Source organism: Anser cygnoides, chromosome 11 (genome assembly GCF_040182565.1).
Source record: "Anser cygnoides isolate HZ-2024a breed goose chromosome 11, Taihu_goose_T2T_genome, whole genome shotgun sequence".
NCBI classification, from domain to species: Eukaryota; Metazoa; Chordata; class Aves; order Anseriformes; family Anatidae; genus Anser; species Anser cygnoides.
Genome location: NC_089883.1, coordinates 17,995,492 through 18,010,807, shown reverse-complemented (window position 1 = coordinate 18,010,807; position 15,316 = coordinate 17,995,492). Strand labels below are relative to the sequence as shown.

The following is a 15,316-nucleotide window of genomic DNA, read 5'->3' as shown; positions in this document are numbered from 1 at the left end:
GTACAGTCATGACGCATGCACATCAGACTCTGCCTTGTAAACAACAGGAGTGGTGCATTTTCAAATAGTGCTGCTTGGAATTAGCTTCATGATGGGCTATTTTCAACCATGCTGAGCAAGCTCCAAAGCTCACTCATTTCCAAATCACTCATTTGGTGATTTGGAAGCCGTATTTTACTATTGCTTAGATGTGGCTCTCTGGAAAAGATTGAGACTATCCTCTCTGATAATCTGATTTTGTTTCTAGCTGATGACTGATGCACTAGATTCAAGAGCAAAAACAGTGTAAGCCAACATACTACCATCTAAATAAATAATTGAATATACATCCTACTCCTATTAAGTTTAATAGGACATTACTATGAACCAAGTTCATTGTTAGCTTTATCCAGCTCTCAAGTGATCAATTTACTCCTACAACAGAGATTGCTTCTACAAGACAGCAATACTAATTTTCATAAAATCGAATCATTTGGTCCTTTAAGATATAGTTCGATTTATTTCATTAGTTGATTTCAGTGAAGAGTATTTTTAGTCCCCCCTATTGTTTACAGCACAAGGAACAGGGACAGATAATCTTCCTGCTTGCCTTGCTCCTTGGAAACAGGGAAAATCTCTTATGTCCCTTTAATTCCCGTCTCCCATTTCTACAGCAAGGTTAATATAAACTCCTATGAAGCAGATAAGGACTTACTTACAGAAAGTGCTATGTAAGTGGTAGTCCAGTATTCCCATTATCAGGCAGTGAATTAATTTTTCAGTTATACGGAAAGAATTCAGAAGCATGTGCAAATTATTTACAGATAACTTGTTATAAAACTGTATCTTACAGTTTCAGTACAGGATTTTGTAGTTTTTTACTACTTTTCCCAACTACTCTTTTCATGTTACAGCAGAGAACCATGCAATACTCCAAGAACTGTTCTTGCCTGTTCAACAGTTGCCTTGTTCCAGCAAGGCAAAAGACCTCCTCGGACTTCCACCTGCAATGCTCTGTAAAGCTGAAAATTAAATTCATTTTGCAACTTCTGAGAGCCAAAATCAGTAAGTGAAACACTACCCTATGAGGTTACTTCATTCTCAAATATGGGTCTTGTAAAAAGCAGGAAGATGCACATTTAAGCAGTCAGAGAACAAGTGCCACTCACAACGTACATATGACTCAGTAACTGCATTAATTCAGAAGCTCTTTGAAATTATGCAAGTTGTATTTGTTTGTATTTCTGTCAGCTGAAGACTGATCATATATACAAAGGCAGGCAGACAGCAGAACTGATGCATCAGTTCTGAAGACATAGAAGTTCTCTATGGTACTTCACTGTCCTTCTGGACATTTACATCCAAAGCTAGACTTCTGAGGCTATACTCTTCAAGTAGTATTCCCTGTAGACTTAAGACAGAACTCCCGTCAGAGCTGTTTAAAACAGGACATACTGGGTGCCACCACATCTTTTAACAAGCTATCTGAAGATTGTTGTGACCTATACATGCAGGTGAAGCTTTCATTTTCCACAAACACCGCCGTTACTAGTTGTTGGTAAGTGCATAGGGTCTTGAACTTTAATTACACTTTATTTTACAGATCACAGGAAAGATCAGTCAGACCAGGGAGTGTTAAGAAGGCATTTTTCTAAAGAAATGTGTGTCCACTGAACAGAAAATACACTGCTTATATGTTAAGGATTGCTTATAATGACAGAATAAGGAAAACTCAATTGGGTTTGCCCTAAATCTTTTTCGCACAAGTTTTAATCACGTTAGGACAGCACAATTCACATTGTCACACGCAAACCAAAGTCTCACTTGATGCATATAAATAGCTTACAGTTTTTGGCATTTAATAATAAAAATATTTCATCTGTAGCACAAAATGGAAGTACTCACTGATATCATCTTCATGATAGATGACAGAGTGGAACGGTAAAGTTTTGTCCTTAATGTATCTCTCTGCTGGCTCAATATAAAAGGTCCCACTATGAGTTTGGATGAACCCTTCAAATCTTCCATCAATAACAGATCCATGGCTAAGACTCCCTTGCTCACCTGTTAAGGAAAAAAGGTACTTTTTTAATACCTTCCTAAAAGCCTTCAGTCCTGTACAAACTTCAAGAATACACTCTACACAAGGTGTTAATCAGACAATGCTAAGACATGATACTTGCATAATTATCTTAATAGTGCAGCAGTTTCCAACTGCTAAAAACCTATTAATTATACAGTAGTAAGATTCTATATAATAGCAGTAAAACATTCTTGCAGCAAATTTGTGCCTGAACTCTGAAGACTAAGAATATTCAACAGTAAGACATGGTTGCCCAAAATCATAGTTCTTAGGTTCGATAGCTTCCAAAGCCTTCAGCACAAATCAAGATACATACGTGACAGACTTAAAAAGCATACAATGAAGAACTCAACTCCATATTCCAGAATTGTCATGTATACAGCATTAAATCTTATAATCAAGTGCTGTCATTATGCACCTATTCATACAATTATAAAAAAAATCATTGAGTGTATATTGAATTCTGAAAGCTTTCTGAGGAAGATTTCCCGATATGCAAGACACCCATGTTTCTCTTCAGGCATAACCCTCTAAAAACTGTAGCTAGATTTAAATGTGGGATGAAATGATTATGTGTTTGAAACATTTACAATCTGGATAAGTACAACTGTCTACTACAATATGCAACATCCCCAGAATCCTTCTCCATAAAAAGCATAGAAGATTACTGAAAAACGTTTATACGCTTCTCCATTGAGGAGGGTTCAGAATCACACTATCGAATTATCAAAACTGTACTTCCAACTCCCATACCTCAAAAGCCATCTGACCTACTTAAGTCAACAAGCACGTTGGTCTACCTAGATGCATATTAAGCACTGTGTATATTTCTTTTTCCCCAGTTCAAAACTGTCACTTTAAGACTGCAGGACATTACTAATAGGGATCTTCAGGAGCCAGTTAGATTTCTTTCAGATCTGAGACAGACTGTACAGAGGGACAGAGAAAGTCTTAATCCTCCTCTTCATCTACTTTTAATTCCTTCATTCTCCTTCCTTTTTAATCAATTTTCTTCTATATTTACTGAAATAACAGAAATCAGGTATTTTACCCTTAATGGTGGCAGCTCTATAGTCGTTCAATTTCTTTAAACTAAGAACAGTATCTGATTTTACTTTTTTTTTTGTTTAAATGCAGACAGCTTTTTCTTTTTTTAATGCATCAGACTTCTATAAAGAATAAGTTCATAAACTGAGTTGAGCCTCAAGTTTCATGGATGTATAAGAAATACCAAGTAAAAAAATCATTTAACTATCACTCATTTGAGAATAAAAGCAGGGGGAATTTCATTTAGATGCATTATTAAAGTTTAACAATGAAGGTAACCTAATCACATAGATATTCACTTCCTGCATGTACTTTTAAAAACTCCTGTTTTAAAATGACTGCACTTTAATCCATTTTAAAGTGTAGTACTTACCATAAATGTGTCCAGTGTAAATATGGGAGGTATCATAATCAATTACTTGATTTGATGTTTCTACTTTAAAATCCTCACTAAAAAGAGATGTATCTCTCTTCATTCGAAGGTTGAAATGCCTGAAGTGAATAAAAACAGATGGTAAACTGGCTTTGAGCTTCAGTTACAAAAGCACTCAGTGAAGTACTTCTGACCAACACTGCCATGCAAACAATTTGCAAAATTGTAAAATTTACCTATAGAAAATGTTTATACTGTCCGAGAATTTGACCATAGCCTAGAAAGATTTCCTTAAGCAAGACTATTTAGATGCTTTTGATACAAGAAGCTAAATCTACAAGATTTAAGCCAGAACATAGGGTTAGACCTAAGTGCATACATCTAAAATGCTGACTCTGAGTTGTTCCCACTCTTCTAGAAGATGCAGATTTAACTATAGGAAAAATCAATTATTTCTGTGAGACAGATGAGAAGCAGAATAAATAAGAACCACTATCAGCTTATTTTACTTTCTTTGCCAAAATTTAAGTATAATGTGAATGAAATGTGGGTAAGCTAATTACTGTATCATCTGAAACTGAAACATTTGTATTGAAACAAATACTAAAACTGGTAGAGTTATCTGTGTAACTATGTAAACAACTCCACTCTTTTAATTACCTTGTCCAAATTACAACACTAAGTTCTTTGACAGAACTCCTACTGCTAGTCTTTGTATGAAACATATGACATTCTTATCTTTGTAAGAAAACAGAAGTTTGATTCAGTAGAGTCACGTGTCATAATTTGAGTGTTATACATGAATTCACAGAATGTTAGGGATTGGAAGGGACCTTGAAAGATCATCTAGTCCAATCCCCCTGCTGGAGCAGGAACACCTAGATTAATTCATACCTGTGACATCCATTATTTCAGCATTTCATTTGTTATTTTCTTAAATTCTGTATCAATACATTGTTCAAATACAGATCAGTGAACTTATATTCTTGATTCTCTTAGATTTGCACAATCTTGAATTTGAAGAAATATTATAGTTATGTCACCAATTTGTTACATCAAGAGTAGCCTTGGTAAGTTGACTAGCTCTGTGTCAGAGTATTCATCCAAAAGGGCACGACCAGTCTCTCAATACACACTGTATACTAATGACGGAGCTGACTTTCCACAGGGAAAGCTTATGTCCATTTGTACTAACAGAAGAATAACCATAAAAATTAAGGACCACAGTGTAAGGTCAATTAGATACACTAGGAAGTAATTAGGCTTTATCCAAATTAAATACAGAATATCTTCAATTTTTGCTTGCATATTAGCTATTATAATGAAACTATAGGTATAAATATTTTGAAACTACTGTATGCTAAAATGTAAAATTCAAGATCAAAGCAAAAAGGCATGCCTACGCTTGAAAGGGCTCTATAGTGACTCATGTTGGCTATTCTATAATGCATACATTATGCTACAGTCAAACTATATTTATTATTGTCGCCACAGTGAAAATGAATCTTCAAAGCAACCACTATCCTCTGCTGATGCATGAGAGTTATCTCCTGTGAGGTTATAGGTTATGAAATTCTGAGCTATGGCTAATGGATGTGAAAGGTTAAACTTCAGCAGTTCACTGTGACACTCAGGGACACTCACAGCCAAGCCAGCCAGTGCTCGCGTTATTGTTTCAATATAGACGTAATATAGCTGGGCAGATTCTCCTCTTAAAATGAAGAAACAACTCACTACAGATGCACTTGAATATCTGTCACTGAAAAATGCACGTCAGTAAATAGTCACTAACTATCCACGCGCAGACAGGACCCACATGTGGATGGTAACCATCCATGCGTGCTTTACAAAAGCTAGCTGGTACTTACACTATCATGGACAGACACAGTACGAGTTCTTCCCCTTTAAGTTAGTATCTTTACTAGCTCTAAAAAGCTGTCTTTTCATAACAGGATAATGATGATGATGAAATAACATGAATGAGCATCCCAGGAAAGCATCCTATACAAAATTATACAAGACATTATGGGTGGATGACACGACACTTTATTTTGTGTGGCTTTTCTGAGCAGAAGTTGGAAATGAACAGGCAGAAAAAAGACCAGGAATGATAAGAACTTGAAGATTTTCACTCACGTACTTCAAGAAGTTCTACTCACTTTGTAATACTTTGAACTTTAGTTTTGAATTTCCCCTGTGACCAAGTTCCCCATAGTTATTGACGATAGATAAGACTCTCTCCAAGTACATCTGAACTGAAGTTAAATGAGCAGAGACCCTCAGTACTTTAGAACAGCTCTCCTCCCATGTCTAACATATGATAAAGACTTCGTACTGTAATAATTCTATAATTTTGTCTGTGGTGAGTCAAAATTTCTACTAATCTCACCAAGATCATCTAATATGGCTAAAATGATGTTTTGTTTTGTTTTCTGGTGAAGAAAGTAAACTTCCAGAAAAAACAAACAGACAAAAAAAATATATTTGCTCAGAAGTACAAAACAAGAAGTACAAAACAATTACTTTCCAATTAAACTTACACGAATACCACTAGAAAAATGTCAATTAAAAAGACACTGAAGAAACTGTTTCTAATAGCCAATTGCATCAGGAACTTCTATGCAGGTTTGAAATACACTTTGTAAGACAATGTAATACTTCTTACATGTTAACTCCTGTATATGTAGTAAGTGGAGCAGAAAAATTATGAATTCATCATAGAATGAAAGTGAATCATTTATCAATTTGAGCCTGAAATAACAAAGTAGGTAGATGAACAAGCCTTAGGCCTCGACTGGGAGTCATCCAAGCTATCCTTTCCTCAGTTACCAAGTCACCTAAGTTAGCATCTTACAAATTAGCGTGACATTGAGTGTTGCACTTCTGGACTACCACTGCTGACTATCCTCTAACCACACGTTAGGGTCAGTTTTGAGTAGATGCCCTGCACTACAGCACTGTGCCTTTGGAGGGGCCAGGGGAAGCTGAGCACAGTTTATAAAAGCTGGAAATTGTTCTTCGTCCTGGGTGGCATCCCCTTCCCATCACTATTACGCTACCTGTCACTTCAACAGGGACTGTTAGAAGTTAGATGTACTAAATACAGTTTCACTGGTTTAAAACTAAGAAGCCTTTATTTCTTTTTTTTTTTTTTTCCTTTTCATTTCTTCTTCTTTCTTCCTTTTGGCACTGGTATATAACACTAAATTGTAACTCAAATGCTAATTCAGTTATGCTGTCAATTATCTGACTATTAATATAATTAGCTCTCTTTGCAGGATTAGAGAACTTTTTCAAGTACAAAATAATGCAGATGTGTTTCATATGGACAATTCTCAACCATTTGATTTCTTAATTTAGCCAAACTATTAGATAACCCGAACACTTCAGAGCTATTTTTAAATAGGTCTTTTCTTGGTCATTCAAACATGCTTGATGGTAACAGGATTATCTGTCTGGACTGCTGACCCTTCTCATTCTGAAAATGAAATGACTACTCTTCCCTTAATTCTCCCCCATCAAAAAAAGGAGGGAGAAGATAAGCAGTCAGGGAAAGCAAATAAACTACCAATTAGTCTCTACTTTCAAGAGTTAACAACTTTAACAAATTACCAAACTTTAAACAACAATAATCATAAAACTCCATGTATTACATGAAAGCTATAATAGGAAAAGTAAATTTCATTTTTATGGCTATGCAGACATGTTAGTGCGCTTCTTACAAGTGTCACTGAAATTAATTGCACTGAAAGATGACAGCTTATAGCTGGGGAAACTCCAAATTGTAATGGCTGCATCAAACAAATGCATGGCTGGCAAGAACCCCAAATAATCCAGCTCATCCCACTTTACAAAGACAGAATTAAGAATGCAGCCACCAACTTCAGTAATGCATCTGATCTGTCAGTAAGAAATTTCCAAAGACCCTACAGAAAATCCATTTTGGTGTCTCACCTGATATAGAAGTTGATCTAACATTTACTATAGATTTCTTCTAAGTAAGTATTTCTTCCCCTTTCTTAAAGGGACTATACACAAGACTCTGTCCTCAAAATTATATGGAAGAGAATGCATCTCTGTTTTCTTTCCTGGGTTAAATCTGGTAACATCATGAATTGTTCTGAGGACAGAAGACTCCAGAGAAGAGCAACTGATTTGTCTGTATCACTCATGGATATGGTTTCTAAACCCAGCCACAATGGAATAAGCAAGAAGCTTCAAGGTTGTTTTTGTTTGTTTTTGTTTTGTAATTACCATATCTGCAGCATGTGTAGAGTACTCTGTGCTAGCACCTGTAGCAGCGTAGACTAAGCTATTTCCTAGGCTAATTACATACCAGGCAGAAGGTAATTATTTCCAGAAAAATAATGCTCATTTTATTTTCACACTTACTAACTTGCATAAGACATTTCTCAGCAGCAGGAGCGTCTAGAATAGGCATAAATCAATTAAGACCAAGATTTGACCTTGCTTACTGATTGCAGCTTCTGTCTTACACATACCTGGCAACTTAATTTAGTTACTGTGTGGCTGCTCATTTGACCGAAGCCAGAATTTTTAGTAAAACTGTTCACATTGTTACATAATCAGCTTTGTTAACAAATACATTTTCCCATGCCTTGCTCATTAACAGCAGTACCCTAAAGACCATCAAGAGGTAGATTTTGATTTTACCGTAGTTTACCTCCGGGAGACTATATCAGACTTGCAAATACATAATGCAGCAACCTGGTGATAATTGAATAAAAATACGTGATAGTGACATGTTTAGTTAAAAAACCACTAGTTTCCCATGGGCTCCAGTTATTTGAATCTTGTGCTCTAATCACAGAGCAAGCAGTTTTAAACAAAAAGCTGTGTGCATATGCTGACAGCACAAGACAAAAAGAACATTAAAGGTGCAAACGCAAGAATTAATGTTTAATCTATTATTCCATTTCTTTTCAGTATGAGTCTAGGGTCAATGATTTTGCCATGATGAAACATTCAAAACATTACGCTACTGACAAAATCTGCAGACTGTTTTCCAAAACTGGCAGAGAAAGATACTGTCAGCAGTATGTAGAAAGGGTACTCGGTGCTTTTTCTTCCCTATTTTTCCTCCATCAGATTCCCATTAGCAACCAGTGGCAGGCTAAGCATGCAGAATTACTCAGGGACCAGAGGAGATTGTTAACTAAAAAAAAATATGAAAAGAGGAAGATGGAGGAGTTACACCACACCTGGAAAAAGTGCCTGAGAAAAGGAAACAGAAAGTTATGGGCTTGCAGCAATATGCAGTGTGACAGGGAAGTCCATCTAGGTTCACATTCTACTTCTTGGTAGGAATCAGATGCACAACAAATCTTTGCAGATGTGTTTCTGTGAGTCTCCTCACAAGGCAGGATCCAGAAGATACTACTCTGCTTGAGGTACAAGTCTTTTACCCTTACATTTTCCCATTTAAGAATTCAAAGACTCTCATCTCTGAGAAATTGAAAGTCTATTGCTGGAAAATAATTTGAGCTCCTCTTTCTACCTGCCCTCCACATGAGGCTTCACAAAATCTAAGTTCAACACCCACAGGCTGTTCGACTCATTCCAACCCTGAACTGTAATAAATAGGAGACAGCTTAACAACTGAATAGTGGGTTTAAACTACTTACAGGTGAAATCCACACTTAGGGACATTATTTTTTTACACTGTTTTTACATACTAGTAAGCCCACACAACATATCCATCATCATGTAACTGACAATTCCCAAGGTCCATCCACCTGCTCTAAAGAAAATGCATCTTTGAAACAGCAGGTGACAGCGTCTCCAGGTTTAGCGTTCTTTCTATTAACTACTTAGATGCAGGTAGACAATATCAGCCTCTAGTAGGTATTTATATAAAAACCAATCTCAACAGCATCAGTACACTGAGCAATCCCAACTAGAATGCTTGCAGCTAATGTTTGTTTGCCGTTGACACCCCCTACAGTGGCTTTTCTAATTGCTCAGAGACTTCTTTCCTGACCTTCAGAAGTCAGACCTGCCAAGCTTGTTATTCTACAAGCACATAACTGAGGAGGTAGCCTTCACCTTAAACAATGTGCCACTGATTATTCTTCATATACCTAGCTGTAAACACATAAGCTGGCTCCGATAGCAGAAACCATCCAAGTAGGTTAACAAGTAGCTATGGGTTGTCCAGTGTACACTCCTAGAAAGCAGGTCAAGCATTTCTCTGTCCTCAAGAGTACAGTGCTCAGATTTTAAGAGCAGATAATCTTTATCCAGGGCTTTTTTTTTCCTTTCAGTACAAACTTTTAGTTAGGAGAGTTAGGTACAAACTCTATGCCACTTGGTTTCCTGTTCATCCAAAACAACCTTCCCATCTGTATTTACGTAAGGTTTGAAAATGTGCCACTTTCTAACAGATTTCAAAAACAGGTGAGGAAAAAAAAAACGCAAAACAAAACCCCAAAAAACAGGTGAAGAAAAAAATGTAAGCTACTCCATTAATTCAACCTAAGAAACTAGTTTATAAAGAAGTTTCCTTAGTGAAACAAAGACATTAGGATAAATCTGCTAGCTGGTAGCATGGCATGAGTAGATAGAAAATGCATTCCCTAAGCACTTTCATTTAAGTCTATCGCTTTTCATTTGGCTACATACACCAAAGCTTGCTGGCCAAAGAGTTCTAACACCTTAACACACCGGGAAACTCTGCGCTGCAGCCGCACAGGCTCACCTCGATGCCAATAGACATTAGAGTGAGACTTGGGTTTTCCAGGCGAACTTGATGAACTTGCTTAATGCTTTTTTTCCCAAGTGCTAAACATACTCCAAGGTACTGTATTTAAACCCACAAAATGCAAGACATTTAACCCATAGATCAAACTTTTTTTTTTTCCCTTTTTTTTTTTTTTTTTTTAAATATCAGAGAAAACACATTAAGCCAGCAATGAGTAAGAACTCAGGTTCTTGCTTATCCAATCTCTGTAAGACAAATCTTTAGCCTACAAGTATTTTTCATCAAAATGGATGTAAAAAGGGAGACCTGATTCATTGGTCTCTTGCGTAGGAAGTTATTTTTAAAGGTATTTAACTTAAAAGAAGTTATAATAGATACAGGATAATGGAAGAATGGCCACAGAGCATTGAATAATGCTGAAAAGGTTACAGTTTGGGGTAATTTGTTTTTCTTTTTAAATTCAGGACAGCCTAAAGTGAATTGTAGGAGAAGAATCTTGGAAATAAATAAATCGATCAATCACAGAAGCCAGCCAGCCCTATTGGATGACCATTAAAACAGCTTACTTAAGAAATTAGTCTGTTTAGTTGGGATTTTAAGTACACATGGAACTGGAAAACAAAGACATGACAAATTTTTAGATTAGCCCAGTAACTAAGAATATGCTTTACCTTACCAGACTCGCAGAAAGTAGAAGACTAATTTCATGAATTATATCGTATGCAAAATTACAGGAGTACTTCAAAATAAATTAAAAGCTATAAAAAGAACATCTGATGTGAAATAAAAGCCAGCAGATGACAAAAAAGTCTTCTTTAATCCAAGAGAATCTAGCTCAGTTACTTCAGTCCATTTCCGACAGCATCTCAGAATGCCACTTTTGAGATTCAAGAGATCAGATGTGACTTCCTTGTGGGTAGCCTCCTTGACTCTTATAATCTGCTCATTCAACAACTGTTCTAAACACAATTAACAGCTCTGAATAATGAGGGCAATAAAATGGGTTACGAATTACAGAGCCAAGAATAAAAAAATTAACACTTGGAAGGAAGATTGAAATTGTGCTCCACTCCTGCCATTCACAACTGCACCAGAAATGTTGCATAGCTCATAGCATACAGCAAGCCTCCCAAAGCATTTATGCAGTGTTCTGAAATGTGAAACGATAGTCAGCAGATGACAGAGCAGAAGTACTTTTGAGTCCAGATGAACTGCATAAGGTGAAGGCTGAAGATCAGGTTAATCCAGTTGCACAAACTGACATAAAACCTTACAGTCTTTATGTCATTTTTTTCCTATACTGAGTTAGTTTTTAAGATTTGAAGATGTTGGGAATGGGTTTAGCTGCCATGACTTGTAAGCCCAAATTAAAGTAAAAACCTAAGAAAAATGGTTGTTAAATTGCAGAAGATCTGAAGGAAGCTCTTGGTGTACCTTTAATTTAGTAGTAAGGTGTAATGGGTTCAAATGCCTCTTGAAAAATTCTACTTGTTCACTCACTGAAGTTGCATAGGCAACTTTACCAAGCTAGAGTCATCAACTAATCCAGGTGAAAGAGTGAACGTGGGTGTGGACTGGTTATTAAGAGGACAAATTAGGAAAAAATTAGAAAGCATAAGTTATTAGGAAAGCATTAGGTAAAACAACTGACAGCACAGTTAAACACTACATAGCTGTAGTTCCTTTATTGCTCTGAATGTATCAGGCTCTCAGCAATTCACAGATTCTAAGCTGAGAGATCACCAGAGGACAGGCAAGTTTTTGAAGTTCTGTCCTGAAAATGAAATCCCTAATAGAGAAGCATCCAGCATATGTTTGACATTCTCCAGTTGATAGGAGCTCAGTTTAAGATATTCTGCAATTAGTATATTGCAAACATCTATACTGAAAAAGTAAAGAAAACTTTCAAACTTCTCTGCATGGGAAGGGTTGTGCTCAGTAGGCAAATGAGTACACATTTTATGGTTTAGTAAGCCAAGACAAGTATAAAATACTATGTCAACTTCAGCGATGTTCCAACTTCATTCTCAAAATTGCTGACATTATCTTGACATGCAAAATAAAGTTATATCACATTAAACTACTTCACTGTATCTCAGCCTGGTGCCACAAGCATTGCTCTTCTATGAACCATCCCATTTGGGTGTTTTCTTTTAAAAAGCTAAAACATAACAGGAACTTAATTGGTTAATAGTAACACCATGCATTAATTAATTTTGTGTGAATCCTGCCTGTGCTCAAAGGACACCTTAAATTAATTCACACTAAAACATTCGCTATAAAATGACACATTTGATACAGTATGATTCCTAACTATATTGTTTTAAACTTCAAATTCCTTCTGATTTCAAGCCTTTTAGAATAAGCACATTCTGCACCACTGGTGAAGCAACAACGTCAACTCATCTAAACTACATGGGTTATGATTCAAAAGAATTCATAGCTTACTTTCAGCGATCTTAAGTTACCTATTAAGCTAGTGTTTTAGCATTGAATAGTGGCTGGTATGTTTTAATACAGGCATTAAACCAGACATAGCAAGTTGTATTTTAGATCACCTAACAACAGGAAGTTTGAAAAATGTGTTCTTAACAGACTTATTGTGTAACATTTAACTTTCAGGTGAAGATTAAATAAGGCAGGGTTTCTCAAACAATGGTGTGTTATACACCCATTTGCAGAACTACTTAGTCTGGTGTGAAGAATGATAGCTGTGGGTTTAGTTCTATCATTACAGTACCTATTGCACATTATTAAACAGTTACTAAGCCCATGGTTACACAGTCACTTGGTATTATTTCTCTTTTCTCTTTTTCAAAACAGTCCTGTGAAGTAGAGCTCTTAAACCTGAACAGTCTACTGAAAAGAAACAGATGCAACTTCCACAGAGAATACTTCTAGCTGCCAACCATTTTCTGGACAACAAACCCTTAATTTTGCTGAATACTATTCTGGCATACATCAGCACTGCCACTGAAAAAAGTAGTGTTGCATCATCCCTCTTATCACAGCTGCTTATTTCTGCACCCATTTTTATGACAGCAAGTTTGCTTACAGTGAATTGAATGAGCAATTAGCCAGGCTGATAAACACCCAGCCAAATCACTTCCCTATCTTGACCGGCGGTGTGATCAACAGGCCCTTCTGGCCCAAATAGGAAAATTAGGCTTACAAAGTTCAAACCGGTACCCGAAATACAGCATAAAAGCCATTGTGGTGCAGCTAGCTCCATTTGCTATTTCCAGCAGTGAAATGCTGTAGATATTAGGACAGCTTCTTCAGTGTTTCCTGTCCACATAAGACAAACAGTTCTTCAGAAGGCAACTCAAAACAGAGATTAGCATCAGGGTACTGACATAGGTAATAGCTGTGTACTATCTTTATTAAGTTAACTAGATGCAAGTTGGACAGCATTAGTAAATTATACAATCATTTAATTTTTCTAGACTGTACTCTAACAAAGTTTCAGAGAGCAAAGACTTGTCATACAAATACTTCACACTGAGGTCTCAAAAGTGCTCTGGCTATATGCCAATAAATCACTGTACCCGCCCAAAGTCTTAATGAACTATTTAGTATAACATTAAAAAAAAATAGGGTCGAGTTTTCAGGAGCTCAAGCCTCATGTTGACTGAATGCTTTAACGTTTCATTGACTGTATTAAAATAAAAATACGCTTTGAGAGTCTATGGGCTAAATCAAAATGGTTTAAGTATTTTGCACAAGTGTTTTTCTACCTTATTACAAACTAATTACAATATCTGATAGAAAGGTTTTAATGTTGTCATGATGATACACATCACTTAAATAGTTTGTCACAATACTCCAATTTCAACTACAAAAAGGCAATCCTCTTCACGCTTTTTTCCAAACTGTCATTATACATTCTTCAAAAGTTACTAAACATATTGTACATATTAAAACATAATTCATTTGATCCTTCATAATTCACTTTTAAAGAAAAATGAAAACAATTTTTAAGAACACATTCAAATTCATTAGCAGGACTTTGTGGACTAAGTTTATATCTTGGCAACTATTCTCTCTTTGGCAGGAAGTGTTGCATGTATCACAGGAAACTACCAAAATCCTGATATATAGACTGGTTTCCCTTACATTATATTTCCATTCAGCCTCCTCCATTAATGGAAAATTTATCCCTCAGAGCACAGGGACTTAGAATCAGTTCCACATATAAAAATAAATACCAACAGCTTCCTTCATGAGTAACAGTAGCTATTCTCAAAATCTTTTTAGACCTGCTTGTCTATGGCCAGGTGCAACTAAGATCCTGGAAGTGAAAGAAAAGAATTTTTAGACCTCGTTATTGCAGGTACTGTTAACTTTTTTTTGAGGATTTTCAGCCCACCTTATTAACACAGATAGGATGCACAGGCTATGCCAGGAGCTCTGTTTTACAAAGAGTATTATGGAGTCTTTACCAATGACAAGATGAACCTGCTCAAGCAGACAGAAACGTGGACTGCTCCCAGCAAGAACAAGTCTGATCCTCCCTGCATTACCCTTTCAAGTCATACCGATCTTTTTTTGCCAAATAATTTTCAGCTCGATCAGTTCCCAGATACTATTCCCTGCATAGTTCTAAGACTACTTGTACTAGCACACAGAAGATGCTGGGAATGCTGTCAGGCCTGTTCCCCTCTGCAGCAGAACACACTTTGGTAAGCCTAAACAGCTGGCTGACGGTTAATTTAAGAGTGGCAGCATTACAATGAAACTTCACTGTCTTGTAACTTCCCTGGAGATTTAATTACAAAGTAGAGAGGTTTACATTATGAGGAGCCTTTGCAATATTCTACTCTGCAGTTTTGTTTATAAGAACAATTTAATAGCAAAGACTAATGATTACCTGTGAAGCTAAAGCAGAGGCAGCAGCCGTGCGACTCTCCTTTAAATAATAAAATTTCTTGGACTAAAATCACACCCAAAAATGTGGTTTTACGGACAGGAATTTAGGATTTTGGTTGCTGTTCTACAGCAGTTGCAAATACAATGCTAACACTAACCTTTTGGGAACATGCACTAAAATTTAGTCATTACAACATACACCTCCAGTAGCAACACTTCATTCCCTGAAGAAATTACTTGCTGG

The 15,316-nt window shown here is 36.4% G+C and overlaps 1 protein-coding gene across 2 annotated transcripts in view; it reads right to left on the bottom strand.

Annotated features, from left to right (window-relative positions):
* ADAM10 (ADAM metallopeptidase domain 10) overlaps positions 1 to 15,316 on the bottom strand; it is a 49,739-nt gene that overhangs the window by 22,573 nt on the left and 11,850 nt on the right. For both annotated transcript variants that reach the window (XM_048060295.2, XM_067004146.1), the window contains exons 3-4: positions 3,483 to 3,601; positions 1,885 to 2,043 (exon numbers count right to left, since the gene is read on the bottom strand). In XM_048060295.2, the coding sequence (XP_047916252.1) occupies positions 1,885 to 2,043; positions 3,483 to 3,601 (278 nt within the window). The remainder of the gene's footprint in view (positions 1 to 1,884; positions 2,044 to 3,482; positions 3,602 to 15,316) is intronic.